Genomic DNA, 15420 nt, shown 5'->3' with positions numbered 1-15420 from the left:
CCGAGTTACATGCATTTTATTCAACTGCAATTGCCCACCTCTGCAGCCGGCTATTTGGTATATAACTGCTCCCCGTCAGAGGAAGAGGGGAACAGGCTCTAACTTGCCCTGCCTAGGTGGTTTCTCTCCTGCTCAGATTTCCTCTGAGAAGGATTTTAATCTGTGAAAGATGCTTGGAGAACAGCATTACAGACAAAGCAGCCTCCTCAGGGTGCAAAGTGAAATCTTACAACAAAAATGGCTGAGCTTCTGGCATCCTGTCAAGGCTAAAAAAAACCCAAAAACTTTATTTCAAAGGTGTGGGCTGCTTTACTTTTTAAATAACAATAGAGCCGCTGGTAGCTACAGATTCATCATCACACTATAAGAAATAACCAAAGGCCAAGGAAGTAAGGCCACACATTAAGACACACTTTGTATCAATGCTTTTTGTTTTGCTTTTTAAAAACTGGACTTTATACACTTTTTGGCCCTTCCTTTATCCTTTCTTAAAAATAAGATTTGATAGATCTCTACTATTTTAACTCTTCTCAAAAATGTCTCCAACCAAGAAAGCAAATCCATTGTGGGTAAATGAATGTCTCTTCTGTGTCCCGTTTCCAGGAAGTATACCATGAAACTGAGAAGCAATGCTTACCACTCCTGGATAACAACGATACTGGACTTTTAGAGAGCAGAAGCTGCCTCACTCCAGACTCTACACCCTTTCCATAACTCTTACAGGCACATTACTTTACCAATGCAGCCAAACTGTTACCACATGATAGCGGAATTAAGATAAACAGCTGCCCTTCACTGATGCACCTCCAAAAGACGGTTAAAAGTTTTTCCCAGTCACAAATGTTAAGATTTTGGACTTCCCTTTCCAGGGGTAATTGGGTGCAGAGTGTCCTGGTGTTGGCATATCCTGACTCTCACCATCCACCATGTCTCATTTTCCCCTCTCTTTAGGGGTTCAGCAGAACTCCCAGGTTCTGCAGAGAACTGTGTGTTGATTTCCAACCCTTACCCTGGGTAAGCTGGGATGGCTGTTGGAGGTACTGCTCGCACTGCGCCATACACTGTCCGCCCTCGGCCCCTCAGATGAGCTCCCCTGAATGCGGCTGCTGTGGTGGCTGCAGTTGGGTAAGGGAAGCCGGGAACTGTGAAGACAGACAGACAAGGAAAGATATGAGAAGGATCACTACGTCCGCCCAGTTAACCACAGCCATCTTTGACTAGAACGATACGCAACTCCAGAGCTGGAGAAATGTTTCGCACCTGTCCTGCAAAGGAGCATGCTTTGAGCCCCAATGGCATTGCATACCTCTCGCTACACCATGGCCTTGAAGGGGAGGCAGGGTTGCAGAGAGGCCGGGCATGCAAGGGATTAATGCTGTGTCATGCCTCATTCATCACAAACTGCAAACTGTTTTCCTCCTCCTCCACCCCATTTTAATAATGCAGCCATGCAGTCTGGTTAGAAACATTCCGAGAAGCACAGAGAGTTGCCACTTATACAGGCAGGTGACTCTTCCACATACTGGGGGCAGGCGGGCTGGCTGGCTTTAAAAGTCTGTTATAATGAGCCTCTTAAACAACGAGATTTTGTGTGTGTGTGTGTGCGTGTGTGCGTGTATTCTTCCCACACTCAATTTAAGTACAGAGAGGACCTAAGAATCTCCTGTAATGCAGCCAAAATTGATAGCGATGTGCCAGTTTACCAAGAGCCCGCCTTCCGGCATAGGTGACCATTAAGTGGTTTCGTATATATTGGGCCCTGTTTTATTACACTTCATGCTGGAGTAAACTGGCTCAGGGCAAAACATGTCTAAACCTCAGAAGGCAGCTGGGAACACAAGGCGATGACAGATGATACCCAGAAGGCGCCAGTCAGTCACAAGGCACAAATCCAACCCAAGGTGCTTCCAGGCGCATGCCACAAGGGGGCCTGCGATGGACTCGCAGTTTAGTAGCTTGAATAATATGTACTTTGGAGTGCGGCCTGTTTCACGTCTTCAGTTCTAAAGCAATTGGTTCCTTCATGCACATTTCCTCCCTTATGATTTACAGCACTCTTGTAACTTGGGGGAAAAGCCCAGCCACAAGCAGGCTTGCAGGTGTGCTGCAAGATGCAAAGGGTCACGACCACTGCCCAGAGAAGTGCTGTCACTTTCTAACAAAGCCCATCCTTTCAAGTACATATTATACAGACTGGAAAATAAGAGGGCTAACAGATCACTGTTTACTCAAGCACAGTAACAATACAGGGGCCAATAGGGGCTACTTACTGATTAAAGGAATGTAAGTGTTAATACCCCCCCTTCCTGACAGGGGCACTGCAGCGTCATTGCCCAGCGAGACATCTGCTTGAAAACTGGATGCTAATTTAGTTTTAAAAAGAATAAAAAATGTAAAAAGGTTATAAAGAAACAGCAGTTTGAGAACACAAACAAACACCACTGCAGTTAAATAGCAGAAAGAGACGCATCAACGTTTTCTACCTGCATATAATTCAGGGCCATACACTGCTCCAACCACAGGGCTCAGCTTCCAACCTGAAAGAATAAAGACAGAGTGAGCATCAAGATCTACCCCAGGGGGAAAGCAAACAGCTCAATATATGCAGTGAAGCTTCTGGCGCATACCCCCCCCCCTCTTGTTTCCATGCAGATTGCTGCTGTTTTCTCCCAAATTCTCACATTCTGGACATAGATGGAAGAAGCAGAAAATCAACTGATTCCTTCTGGTAAAAATTATGTGCAATTACTTCTTGCAGTTCAAGTATGAGTCTTCCAGCGTATTAACAGTCTTTATTCTTTTTAAGGTAATGGTTGGAGTAAGGGAGCAAATGAAAAAGATGAAGTCTAAAGCAACTACGACAAGCTAATAAGAACAAAACAAACGATTTGTGAAATTAAGGGCTGAGATCTTTGAAAGAACAAGAGAAATGCCTGTCCTAATAGATCTGGCTCAGAATGCAGTTGTGGGAGCTAGCATGTGGAGCAGACGTACCACACATTGACTTAACTGGATAGGGCCACCTCCGAAACTAGGCATATAAACTATGGGGGTGTCAGTTTATGATTGCTGCTGCCATGCAGCATGTGTCGGCTAGAATCATACAAGTTTCTGAACTTCCTTGTGCTAAACTAGAGACGCTATTGCCTCAGAGCTCCTCTACCAAAAAGAAGTACCATTGTACCTACCTGAAGGGTAGATTTGCTTTCCCAGTGTAGCATCACTGGTTGGGCTTACCATATATTCCGGCATATAAAACGACTGGGCATATAAGACGACCCCCAACTTTTCCAGGTAAAATTTAGAGTTTGGGATTTACAGTGGTGCCTCGCTAGACGAATTTGATTCATTCCACGGGTCTTTTCTTATAACGAAAAATTCGTCTAGCGAATCCCATAGGAATGCATTGAATTTTATTTTTGCCCATAGGAACGCATTAATTGAATTTCAAGGCATTCCTATGGGAAACCGCGATTCGCTAGATGAATTTTTCATAAAACGAATTCGTCTAGCGAGGCAACCTCCGCTCGAAAAATCCTTTTGTTAAGCAGGGCATTCGTTAAGCGAGGCACCACCGTACTCGCCATATAAGAAATACGACCCGGCGTATAAGACGACCCCCAACTTTTGAGAAGATTTTCCTGGGTTAAAAAGTAGTCTTATATGCAGGAATATACAGTACTTGTGCCTCCAGTGGACTTGTTTCAGTGGCTCAAAGGTGGGTGGGGTCATTCCATACCAAGTGATCAAACTTTTTTAGCTCATGTCACTAAGCACATCTGAGCTCCTACCCCAATCGCTTCTAGTTCAATCTGTATGTGCAGAATGCTAGTACCACCTGTCCTTTCTCCCATTAACCAGTGTGTTGAAAGGACGGAGAACACAAGCCAAAGGCCTTTGCAGGTTCTGGCTGCTCCTCTGTAGTTTATATCTGTAAGGACCTGCTGTTAGGGTTTCTTTTCCTCCAAGTGACACACTTTATTTTTCTGTATGGCCACCACTACTTTAAATGGGAGAAGCTGTACAGTGGTACCTCTAATTACGAACGTGATCCGTTTCGGGGTGCCGTTTGCACCCCGGAAAGTCCGTAAGTAGAGCACTGTTACTGCGCATGCGCAAAGTGCGGTAGAGCGCTTCTGCGCATGCGCAAAGTTCGCAGATCGCTTCTGAGTGTGGGGTGAACCCGGAAGTAAACACTTCCAGGTTTGCCGCGTTCACAACCTGAAAAGTGAAGCAAAAGTAACACGAGATATGACTGTACTTCAGATTGCAGCCCATTTACTTTGTCTAAATGGGAACCAGTGAGAAGTGAGCCGGCCCTAACTTTTCATCTGTAGCGTCCCACTTTGGGTGCCCCCCCCCTTATGTCATGAAAGTAAGTATTATCAATGTGGGGAACTGGCTTTCTTATATAGATTATAAATAGTTATATGTGCACATGCACAAAATCATTATTTTATTTTTAACTTGGGAATGCTTGCAATGCTATTTGAGAATGTATAACTGAACCCCAAAGGCAAATTTTCTAAGTAACCCCTATCTCACTGCAGTTTTTACAAGATCCCATTTTTATTCCTTGATAAAGTTGCTTACACTTCAAAGATCTGCCATTCTTGAGAATTTATATTAGGCTACTGGCAGGGGTATGCAGCTATATCATCTCAGCATAACTAATTAACAGGCCGGTGCAATGCATTATAATATATAGCACACCTTTGGAACAAAGCCTCTGTGCTGTCACAACAAGAAAGCTGATACAACGAAGGGCTTAGCACAAGAATGTGGGTAGACAATGTTCAGCTGCATTAAAACTCAGCTTTTACAATCCTGTGAAAAACACAAACACCATCCCTATCCAGCCAGACAGCATACATATTTAGCAAATATACCCTTCTCAATGAACCTTGTTTAAAACATGCTGTTATTCAACCCAAACTAGCATTTCTCACTTAATGGTGATTGAGCTGAATGGTGACTAAGCCAGACCAAGAGCTACTTTTAGGAGACAGCAGGGGTTGAGAATTCGGACCTTTTTGCCTCCAGTTTTGTTTTAGCCACCTACAAGTGCTTTTATAGTGGCTGTTGTACTATGGGCTGCTAGGTCAACACCAATTATTTTCAGGAAGATCAAAGTTCATGTGTTTCATTTCATGCCATCTCTTGCGAATTAGTATAGTTAAACGGCAAGTGCTGAAACAGGTGCGTTGCCATTATCAAATGTTCAGGTACAGTATCAAATAAGAGCAAATAAGAAAGGTTAATTCACACAAAGAGACTGGCAGTCAATGGGCAAGTTCCTTCTTTGTGGGTTTTGTAAACCTTGCTAGGACAGACAAAACAGGACTTCACCCTTCTAACCTAGCATTCTATGGTTTCTCCCAAGGTCTTTGTGGATATGTCTACATGAGGGATAAGGGAAGGGAAAGATAAGGACTTTGATTTTGAATTACAGATCTGCATGTGTATTTGTTAGGCCCTTTACTTGTCCGCATCCTTTCCCACTATTAAATACCGGGCCCACTTTCTAAACACCTCCCTATTCTAAAAGCAGTTTGCAGGTTTGGTGAAGGAAGCTGCTGGGCAAACAAGTGGCTAATAAATCTGATAAAAGGTAAAGGTAAAGGGACCCCTGACCATTAGGTCCAGTCGTGACCGACTCTGGGGTTGCGCGCTCATCTCGCATTATTGGCCGAGGGAGCCGGCGTATAGCTTCCAGGTCATGTGGCCAGCATGACAAAGCCGCTTCTGGCAAACCAGAGCAGCACATGGAAACGCCGTTTACCTTCCCGCTGTAGCGGTTCCTATTTATCTACTTGCATTTTGACGTGCTTTCGAACTGCTAGGTTGGCAGGAGCTGGGACCAAGCAACGGGAGCTCACCCCGTCACAGGGATTCGAACCGCCGACCTTCTGATCAGCAAGCCCTAGGCTCAGTGGTTTAACCACAGCGCCACCTGGGTCCCAATAAATCTGATATGTGCATATTATTATTTGTACACACATATCAAACAGCAGTCACTGTCTTCCCGTGATGGAACTTTTCATGTTGATCATTTCTCACTACAGTCATACCTCGGTTTATGAACCACCTCGGTTTACGAATTTTCGGTTTACGAACGCCGCGGACCCATCTGGAACGGATTAATCCACTTTCCATTACTCTCATTGGGAAAGTTCCCTTCAGGTTAAGTACGCTTCAGGTTAAGTACAGACTTCCAGAACCAATTACACTCATACTTCGGGTTAAGTACGCTTCAGGTTGAGTACTCCACGGAACCGCCTGGAGTGGATTAATCCACTTTCCATTACTTTCAATGGGAAAGTTCGCTTCAGGTTAAGTACGCTTCAGTTTAAGTACTCCACGGACCGTCTGGAATGGATTAATCCACTTTCCATGGGAAAGTTCGCTTCAGGTTAAGTACAGACTTCCGGAACCAATTGTGTACTTAAACCGAGGTACCACTGTAATTTACCAGGGAATAGCAAGGGCAAAGCTTTCGTTATTCCCTACAGTTTGACTTGTTAATCTATATTTATCATTAAGTTTCCTTGTGAAGAACTAATTCTAATACCATTAAATAATAGCTGTTGGGTACTCTCTTACGCTTTGAAAAACAGGCATCTTACTTCAGTGTTTATATACACCAGTCACAAAAGATTTCAAAGACGCTATTCTTCCAACAAAGCTTTCTATTATGCTGAAATCCAGGGAGGAAAGAACAGTCCCAATAGCTTAGCTCTTCCCCCAGAAACCTTGTTTATTATTAGCAGAATTTCCTCTTACCGTTTGCATATGGTGTGACCATCTTCTTATTAGTCATCACACGGGCGGTAGCATTATTAACCTAAAAGTAAAAAGGGGGAAGGGGGGAAGAGGGGAGGAAGCACAGGACTTTAGAGAAGATGGTGAAAACTTGTGTTGTTGTTTTTTTTTTAAAAAAAAACTTGTTTAAAAATGCAGCACATTTAATTTTGCTTTTGCAGGTTGCCATTAAATTAAATATTAAAATTGCAAACCAATCTAATTCTGGCATTTTAATTCTGGCATTAAAGAAAAGGCCAAAAAGAGCACATTTTCTCAGGCATCCCTGCTACCTTTGACTGAACTGGGCATTTGATGCTCACTGATCCAAAGGGCAAAAACTCCCCCCCTATTGCTATTTTCTCCACGTCCAGCTTGACTGTCTCATATTTTAGTAGCCTTTCACTGAACTGCAGTGGCCTACTAATATTACAGAGGAGACATCTATTCAGTCGGAAGGAGAGCTTGGATATCCCAGGTGCCTTGGACTATTTCCCTCTCCTCTGGATTCCTAAAGCAAGGCTGCCTGGCCTACATCCCAGTTTCAGGATATCCTGAGTTATTGACGGACCCATCTCAAATGGCTTACTTTTGAGAGGACAAAAAAAACCCCACCATTTAGAAACTGATAAGGCGTCTCCTGATTTCGTAGTGCACTCACCCTCATTTCTGAGCTCTTTACAGCCCCAAGCCTTCTAAGCACTGCAGCCAGTGTGTGTTACAGCAGAAATGGTGCTAGAAAAACATGGGAGTGGTGGGCAAAGCCAAATTACTGCAGCCCCGTGTCAGACACAGCCTCAGAGCTCTTGCAAAGAGGGTGAAGGCTGAGCTAGAATCAGTGACATTTCAAAATCCTAAGCCGTAACAGAAGAAAAAGCCACAAGGCCGATGTCAAGATCCGAGTCTTAGATGCCCTCTGACGTTTAACAGAAGAGTGAGCTTGGGCAGGGAAGAAGGGAGCCTGGAAACCCATTACTCTAATTTTAGCCCCCAAACAGTATAAACATCATACATTTAAAAAGAATGGGAAACAACAACGATGAGACTGAGAGCATGCTGTTAAAACACACATAAAAAAAGAAAAACAACAACAACAACAATCGATTAATGGGGCTAGGGAGGGGGAGAGGGAGGAGAGGTCTCACAGACAATCATTAAGATGGAGCGAGTGCCTGAAATCAGCTGCTACAGCAGAGTGCAATACAAGCACTTAAAGGAAAAATGGCCAAAACCAATCAGAAACCACCAGTCAGCAAAGAGAGACCAACAGCTGCATTTAACTGAGTGAGGAAGGAAAAAAATGGCAAGGGGAGAAAGGAAAAATGAAAAACAATCACAGGTTTGGAGAGAGGCAGAGCAAGAAAAGAAATGGGGGGCAGGGAGAGAATGGAGAGGGGAAGGGTATGGGTGCATTAATAAAACCAGCCAAACTGGAGTTCAGTAACTCTGAGTAAGATGTGCAAGGGAAATCACCAGGAAGTCAGTAATCAAACAGCTCAGACTTATACAAAACAGTATGTACATCCAAAGTCCAGGCGGCATTACTCAACAGCATTGAAAATAAAAAGGGGTGGGTGGGTTGGGGGGTGGGAAGGGGTAAAGGAAAGGGGGGGACAACAAGTCAAATCACATTTTGTAGTGTTAATGTGAAATGGCAGATGGATTTTTTTTCTTTCTTAATTTTGTTTTGCATTAAAAAAAAAGAAAAAGAAATAAGCTTCTCCTCTAGCACTTTTGTTTCACTTACCGCCAACTCGTACCATCGCCAGCATTGTGTATAGTTACCATGGAAAGAGTGAGTCAAGTGAAGGGCCCTAAACACTAAACCATTGAAAAGGGAAATAAAACAACAAAAACAAAACAAAAAAACAAAACAAAAAAGCAAAATATGCAGACATCTTACTCAAAACGGCGGCTTTAAGTTTCCCCCCCTATATTTCGTACTTTTTTTTCTCTTAAAAAGGGAGGGAAAAGAGAAAGGGGCCAGTTAGCCTTCAATATGAGGGAATATATTTTTCTCCCCACTAATTAATCAGTTACTTCCCAGGTGGATAACAACTATTCACATTTATCAAACGGTGCACATTGTAAGAGCTAATTTTGTGTGTGTATTTACTTACTGAAATCATCTCCAGAAAAATTATTCTAGCAGCCCAAGGAAGTTTCTTCCTGTGTTGTCAATCCCTTCCTGCAATTAATGTAATGTCACACTCATATGGAGGAGAACTGGCCTCTGAGGAAAAGGGCAGATTCTGGCTGGCCCCCTTCTTTGTTGTTAAGACACAAAGTTACAAATTGGACAGTGCTCTTTTCGTTACGTTTTGATCAGGATTGGCAATAAAAAGTCGGAGCCTCATAAACTGAAGCAAAGGAAAATCAAGACAGCAGAAGGTCAAAAATTTGGAGGGGGTTGGAAATAAACTTAAGAGAAAGGAGAAAAAGAAAAATACCTAAAGTAACAAAACATATATAGATATATATATTTGGGTGGGTGTGTTATTTTTATACACCTCAGTGCAGGGGGGCAGGGGAGTGAAAAACACAGAGACATAAACACACGCACACGCACACACACACAAGACAGGAATCCAAATGTGAAATAAGTGAGGCAAGACACAAAAAAAGAAACAAAAGAATAAATATAAAGAAGAAATTGAATTACTGAAGACATGCACCTCGATTTTACGGCCCTCTACCACGGTGCCGTGTAATTTCTCCCTGGCCCTGTCTGCATCAGCACTATTCTCGAAAGTTACGAACCCGAATCCCTGCATGCAGCGGGAGAAGGGGGGAAAACATGCACATCGTTATATATTGAAATACTGATATCTAGATAAATAGAGAAAAAAAATATCACAGTATGAAATTGACATCAGCACAACTTAGCAATACTCTCCTAGAGTCACATTTTTGGTTCATGCATGTTTCATGAAATAAATTTAATTTTTTTTTTTAATATTTAAAAAAAGGCGTAATCAGATTTAAAATAATAACAAACATAAAGCAATTGAGGCCAGACCAAAAAAAGTACAGTTACTCGAGACAAATTTTGAAAAGTAAACTAGCTCCTAGTTTGACAGAACAAAATTTATTAAATCCTAGTTGGAAATCCTCTTGCCACGCGGAACCTTACAAAGGCATGACTCTACAACATTCTCAGTAGTTGCCTGTTTATGGCAAGGATACACACATGCAGGTGCTTTGAACAAGCCACTACAAAAAGGGTGTGTGGTCCTACAGTTTAATGCTGTGCAAGAAAGTCACAACCTTTGCAGCAGCTGTGGAGAAATTGCCGTTTTGGACTCGTCTTTTATCAATTACTGCATACCTATGTGATATTATCCACCTTAAAAATATGTATTGTAAGGCTTTACACTACAGCTTGGCTCCCGAACACCACAAACCCGGAAGTAAGTGATCTAGTTTGCAAACATTTTTCAGAAGCCGAACGTCCGACACAGCTTCCGATTGAGTGCAGGAAGCTCCTGCAGCCAATCGGAAGTCGTGCCTTGGTTTTCGAACGGATTCGGGACTCCCAAAACGGATTAAGTTTGACAACCAAGGTACCACTGTATATGCTCCTATAATGGTAAAGCAGGCATCCCCAAACTGCGGCCCTCCAGATGTTTTGGCCTACAACTCCCATGATTCCTAGCTAACAGGACCAGTGGTAATGGAAGAGGGGAATTGTAGTCCAAAACATCTGGAGGGCCAAAGTTTGGGGATGCCTGTGGTAGAGCAACCGGACCTGGCAGAAACCTTGCGACACAATTGATCCATTTGTCTTTTAAGTCCAAGCTTTGCACTTCCTTTTCCTGATGCAAAAACCTTACAGAAGCTATCTCATTTAGTTGTAAAATGAACATTGTTTAAAGAAATGCCGCAGAATATGCATACTATATCATAATTAAATGGGCAACTACTTAATCTGAGGGGAAAGAATCTGGGAAACATTGTATGGGAAAGAGCACTGAAGCTTGGGACTGATCTGAAGAACTGGGTAGCCACCTATTTTACCACAGGGCAGCTTAACTTTCTTTCAACTAATAATCCACTTCTTTCCATGTTTCGGTCACAAAGCAGACCATTTTCTAACTTGCGATACTCATTAATGGGGCTGAACAACACTTTCACAGGGACCAAGCTACGAAGACTAAATTAATTAAATGAGAAGCTAGTAGAAAATGATAACATCTAAAAGGTAGCTGAAATGATTTATTTATAGCTTACTTTCCTTTAGAAAGCTCAGAAGTAGGTGAGGATCTCCTCTCCAGGAATTGATCAAGTCTACTTCCATTTAGCTTAAGCAGTGTGGTCTGAGGGTTAGTTGCTCCATTCACAAGAATGTAGACATTTGGCTTAGCCCATGGCTAGATAAAATATCATTGTGGCAGTTTTACAGCCACATTTTAAACACTGTAGTGGTTTTCTCTTAATCCTTTCGAGTTCTTTCACCCCAGAAACAGGAAGGACAAAGTATGTGTCAACTATAATGGGAACTGCTGATACTGAAACAGGAACCTAGGTAATGAAGGCTGCAATTCTGTACACACTTACCTGGAAGCCCCACTTAACGCAACTGGATTTACTTTTGAGTAGACTTGCCTAGGACTGCTTATGTGGAGCAGTACACTTATACTTAGTTTGAGGGAAAATGTACCTTGGCTTTACATGAAACATGAGATCCAGTGGCTACAGAGCTATTTTAATTTTTTACTAAGTTAAAGTAGTAAGTGGGTCATCATTTTAAAGTGCTCTTGAAGATGCTATAATGAGAACCTGTTAGGGCTCAAGCCTTTTGCCATCCCTGCGGCAACTGTGTGAAGGATTTATTTCTCTATTTTTGCTTCTCAGCTGGGTTTCCTGCCCTGTATTTGTAGAGTTCAATGGGAAGCTTATTCATGGGAAGGAAGGGATAAAAGGTTTTTTTAAAAATCAGTTGATAAATTAAACTGGGTCATTGGATTCTCCAGCAAAAAATATTATTACCGAATATTTAAGCAAATTCTTCTCAAAAGGGCTTATCTGGACATTCAAACCCGAAACTTCCATGCAATGTTTTGAAGGTGTTAGAGCTGAGGGTGCTGACAGCAGCTTCCCCCATTCTCCTGCCCTCTAGGAAATCTCGGCCCCAGACAGACATGTGGTCAATTCTGAAGCTGTTCTGTGGCTGGCAATTGCAACTCTACCTTCATGGGCGATTCCGTCCCCCACCCCACAACTGCAGCCCCTTGGAGGCTGCTCTCAGAAAGTCTACTTTTGCTCTAGTGCTTCCCCAGTCACATTCCATCCTACTAGGAAAACAGACTGATTTCCTTCAAAACATGAATTGCTGCTTGTTGGGGAACTTGCTTTTGCTAAGAAGATGAGATTATAGTGGATATGTTAGCTGGGGGGAGGAAATCTAATCTCTGTGTTCCAGATAAACTATCTGGCCAAACACACATACACCAGGAACTTAATGAATATACTGTAATTAATTAGTGTTTAGTTTAGTTTTTAGTTTAGTTTAGTTTAGTTTAGTTTAGTTTAGTTTAGTTTAGTTTAGTTTAGTTTAGTTAGTATGCCATCCTATACCCATAGATCTCAAGGCGGTTCACAACAGAACACTATTCTCTACACAATGAGATAATTTTCTCCAAATGGAAAGTCCAATGAATGGATTCCTGAGTCCTTGGGAGGAGGGGCAAGAATCACATATTATAAACAGATGTACATACTAATCTGTCACATTTACAAACTTTTTTCACTCCAATTGTTTTAATTTGTTATTAGTTTCTGCTTTTAAGAAAACAAAACAACAACACCAAACAGCATAGAATATCTGTCCATAAGCATGAATAAGTTTCTTTAGAACTGATATTTTGTGATGTTTGAATGACGTCTCAATTAGTAAAATATATGCATTCCTTTATTGGGTGAAGATTGCCCATGTACATCACAGAAAATGTTAAGATGCATAGCTGCCAAGTTATCCCTTTTTTTAAGGGAAATTCCCTTATGCTGAATAGGCTTCCTCGTGAGAAAAGGGAAAACTTGGCAGCTATGTTAAGATGAAGGAAGGCAGCAATTATGCATCCAGAAAGCTACATAACATTACAAAGTATTCCTACAAACCTATTTTTGATTGGCTTTGCTTTCAATTTTAAAGTTCAGTTGTCTGTGTGGGGTTTTCCCGTGTTTTTTTTAACAGCACTTGCTTTTTACTTTTTATTATTACTGGCTGAAAATTATCCATCTAATGCAACTTTAGATTATTAAATGCTCATGAAGAAATCTCTCCTATAACCTGAAACCATCTGCAGCCCAGGGACACCCCATTTTCTTTAAGGAGCTGTTCAAGGACCCAAAAGACACCCAAGTAACCATCACCCTTTTAGTCTGGCCTCAGATTCTGCAATAAATAACAAGCAACAGGATGAGCAGTGTAAAAATAATAATTATACAGAGTTTTTAAAAATGTTTCCATCTCTGAAGAATGAGAAAGAAAATTTACCATGTAACCGTAAAGGGAGAAATCAAAATCAGACGATTCTCCTGGGTGTGGCCAGAACACAGAAATTAAGAAAAAATAATAATAAAACCAAAAATAAACAAAAATAAATAAAAACCAAAGAAAACTAAACGGAGCCCCTTGAAACTCATGCATTGTTAACCTTTTTTTTTAATTACATTTAGAACATTCACCTCAGAAGCAGCATCTTTATCTTATGGTGTTGGGACGGATTTTCCATAATTTCATTTTTAAAATATATCTATATATACACAGACACACTTTAAAGACTCAGTCAACAGCCAGAAGCCTGGATAAATAGTCAAAAAGATTCCAGGCATTAGGGTTACTTGCTTCCAAAACTTATATGCATCTTTAGCCATCCTTGATAATCCATCTGAGATGAGTGATTGGCATGAAGTTCCGGTGGGTGAGGGGACGAAAAAGGAACCCTACCACCGTTTAAACTAAGGATCCTACTTTCCAAGATCAGCAGTGAAAACACTGGAACTCCCATCTAATACTGCATTGCACTGATTGAATTATATGCTGCTGTAAAGCTATTTCATTAGAGTGGTGGAAATAATTCTGAAACACACTGGGGTTTGACAAGAGTTGCTTCAGCTTAAAGCAAGACAACATGTGAATACCGCAAAATCAAAGAAAAGTGCTTCTGCTAATGCGGACCTAACATTAGCAGAATATAAAAACCCAATTGAAATCTGCAAGTGAGGGAAGTAGAACTTCACCGTATTTATTTCCAGGGGCATAGTCTGTTGCAGCAAAATCCTTAATGTCTTGTAGCACCTTAAAGACTAACACATTTTTAATGTTATAAGCCAAGAGTCACCAACCTTTTTGGAACAGTGGGCACATTTTGAATTTGGGGAGTACTGAGGGCCCCAGTCAAAAAAATGGCTGGCAAGGCAGCATGTCACAGCACAAAATAAGGAAAACTCCCCACCCCTGACATAAGAAGTCAGCTATGTCCTGATTGTGGAGCTCGCACACACTCACAAAGGGTGTTGCTGTCTAATAACAACAGGGATCATTCCTCAGTACCAGGAAAATATACAAGATAGCCACATCACACACATTCTCATTTCACAGAAATTGCTTAGGAGGTGCCTGCACTTTTTAGAAACTTCTTTAGAAACTTTATTTCTAGGAGGACTAGACACTTCTTTTTAAAATACAAGTTCAGAGATTGGGTAATCTGCCCAAGGGCATCAATGAAAGCCCTCAAGGGCACCATGGTTGATGGAAGTTTTAATCTCTTTTTAGTCCGTTGTTATTTTAACTTTTTGAAAGTTTTAAACTATGGTTGTTCATTTTTTTTCTCATTAATAATGCTATTGTTTTAGCTTTTTTTTTCTAAGCCGCTTTGAGTGTTTATTTTTAGAGTCAAGCAGTGTATAAATTTTATGAAACAAGGGGAATAAATAAACCCCTGCTACAAGGTTTTGTGGACTACGGTCCACTTCATCAGATGCAAAAAGCGTTATCCTGAATTACAGGTAACACATACCAATTGGTGGAATTGTAAACAGTGAGGTCGGATGGAGATTAAGTACAGAACAGTTCAGGCTGAGATTATTGCGTTAACAACAGTAGTTTGTTCAACGGGCATCCCCAAACTTCGGCCCTCCAGATGTTTTGGACTACAATTCCCCTCATCCCTGACCACTGGTCCTGTTAGCTAGGGATCATGGGAGTTGTAGGCCAAAACATCTGGAAGGCCGCAGTTTGGGGATGCCTGGTTTACAATTTCACCACCACTATTTCGGGGGGGGGTGTCAGAGAGAGATTGTCATGGACTAGTTGGATGCAGAGGCATGGTGGTGAGAGGCACCAACTGGGGAACCCCAAATGGAAGAAGGCTCAGAACCAGGAGATTGGTGGTGGGATAACAATGAGTGGTCAGAGGGAGAAGAGGTATGAAAAGGGTGGAGCAAAGTCAGACAAGGAGTCAGAGTCTCTGACCCAGGGGGAAAGAAGACAGAGAGTTGGGGGAAGGTGGGGCCCTTCAGTTATTGCAACTGCCTCATTGGGGCAAGATCTATTGAGAAGGGTTACTGTACTCACTAGGCCTGAATTGTTTTGGTTCTTTGAATAAACAGTGAACT

General features: G+C 41.8%; 1 protein-coding gene across 22 annotated transcripts in view; it reads right to left on the bottom strand.

Moving 5' to 3' along the window:
* Nucleotides 1–15420, bottom strand: part of RBFOX2 (RNA binding fox-1 homolog 2) — a 184047-nt gene that overhangs the window by 18953 nt on the left and 149674 nt on the right. For 13 of the 22 annotated variants that reach the window (XR_009558279.1, XR_009558280.1, XR_004693337.2 and 10 more), the window contains 5 exons: nucleotides 9477–9569; nucleotides 6784–6844; nucleotides 2484–2537; nucleotides 2271–2363; nucleotides 1010–1142 (listed from right to left, as the gene is read on the bottom strand). Coding sequence is in view for 19 of the 22 variants with exons in the window: in XM_035127269.2 (XP_034983160.1) it covers nucleotides 1010–1142; nucleotides 2271–2363; nucleotides 2484–2537; nucleotides 6784–6844; nucleotides 9477–9569 (434 nt within the window). In the remaining 3 variants the exon portion in view is untranslated. The remainder of the gene's footprint in view (nucleotides 1–1009; nucleotides 1143–2270; nucleotides 2364–2483; nucleotides 2538–6783; nucleotides 6845–9476; nucleotides 9570–15420) is intronic. The other 9 variants (XM_060279870.1, XM_060279869.1, XM_035127274.2 and 6 more) reach the window with 3 other exon arrangements.

This window comes from Zootoca vivipara, chromosome 10 (genome assembly GCF_963506605.1).
Source record: "Zootoca vivipara chromosome 10, rZooViv1.1, whole genome shotgun sequence".
NCBI classification, from domain to species: Eukaryota; Metazoa; Chordata; class Lepidosauria; order Squamata; family Lacertidae; genus Zootoca; species Zootoca vivipara.
The sequence above is the reverse complement of the archived record's forward strand: the minus strand, read 5'-3'. Positions and strand labels throughout refer to the sequence as shown.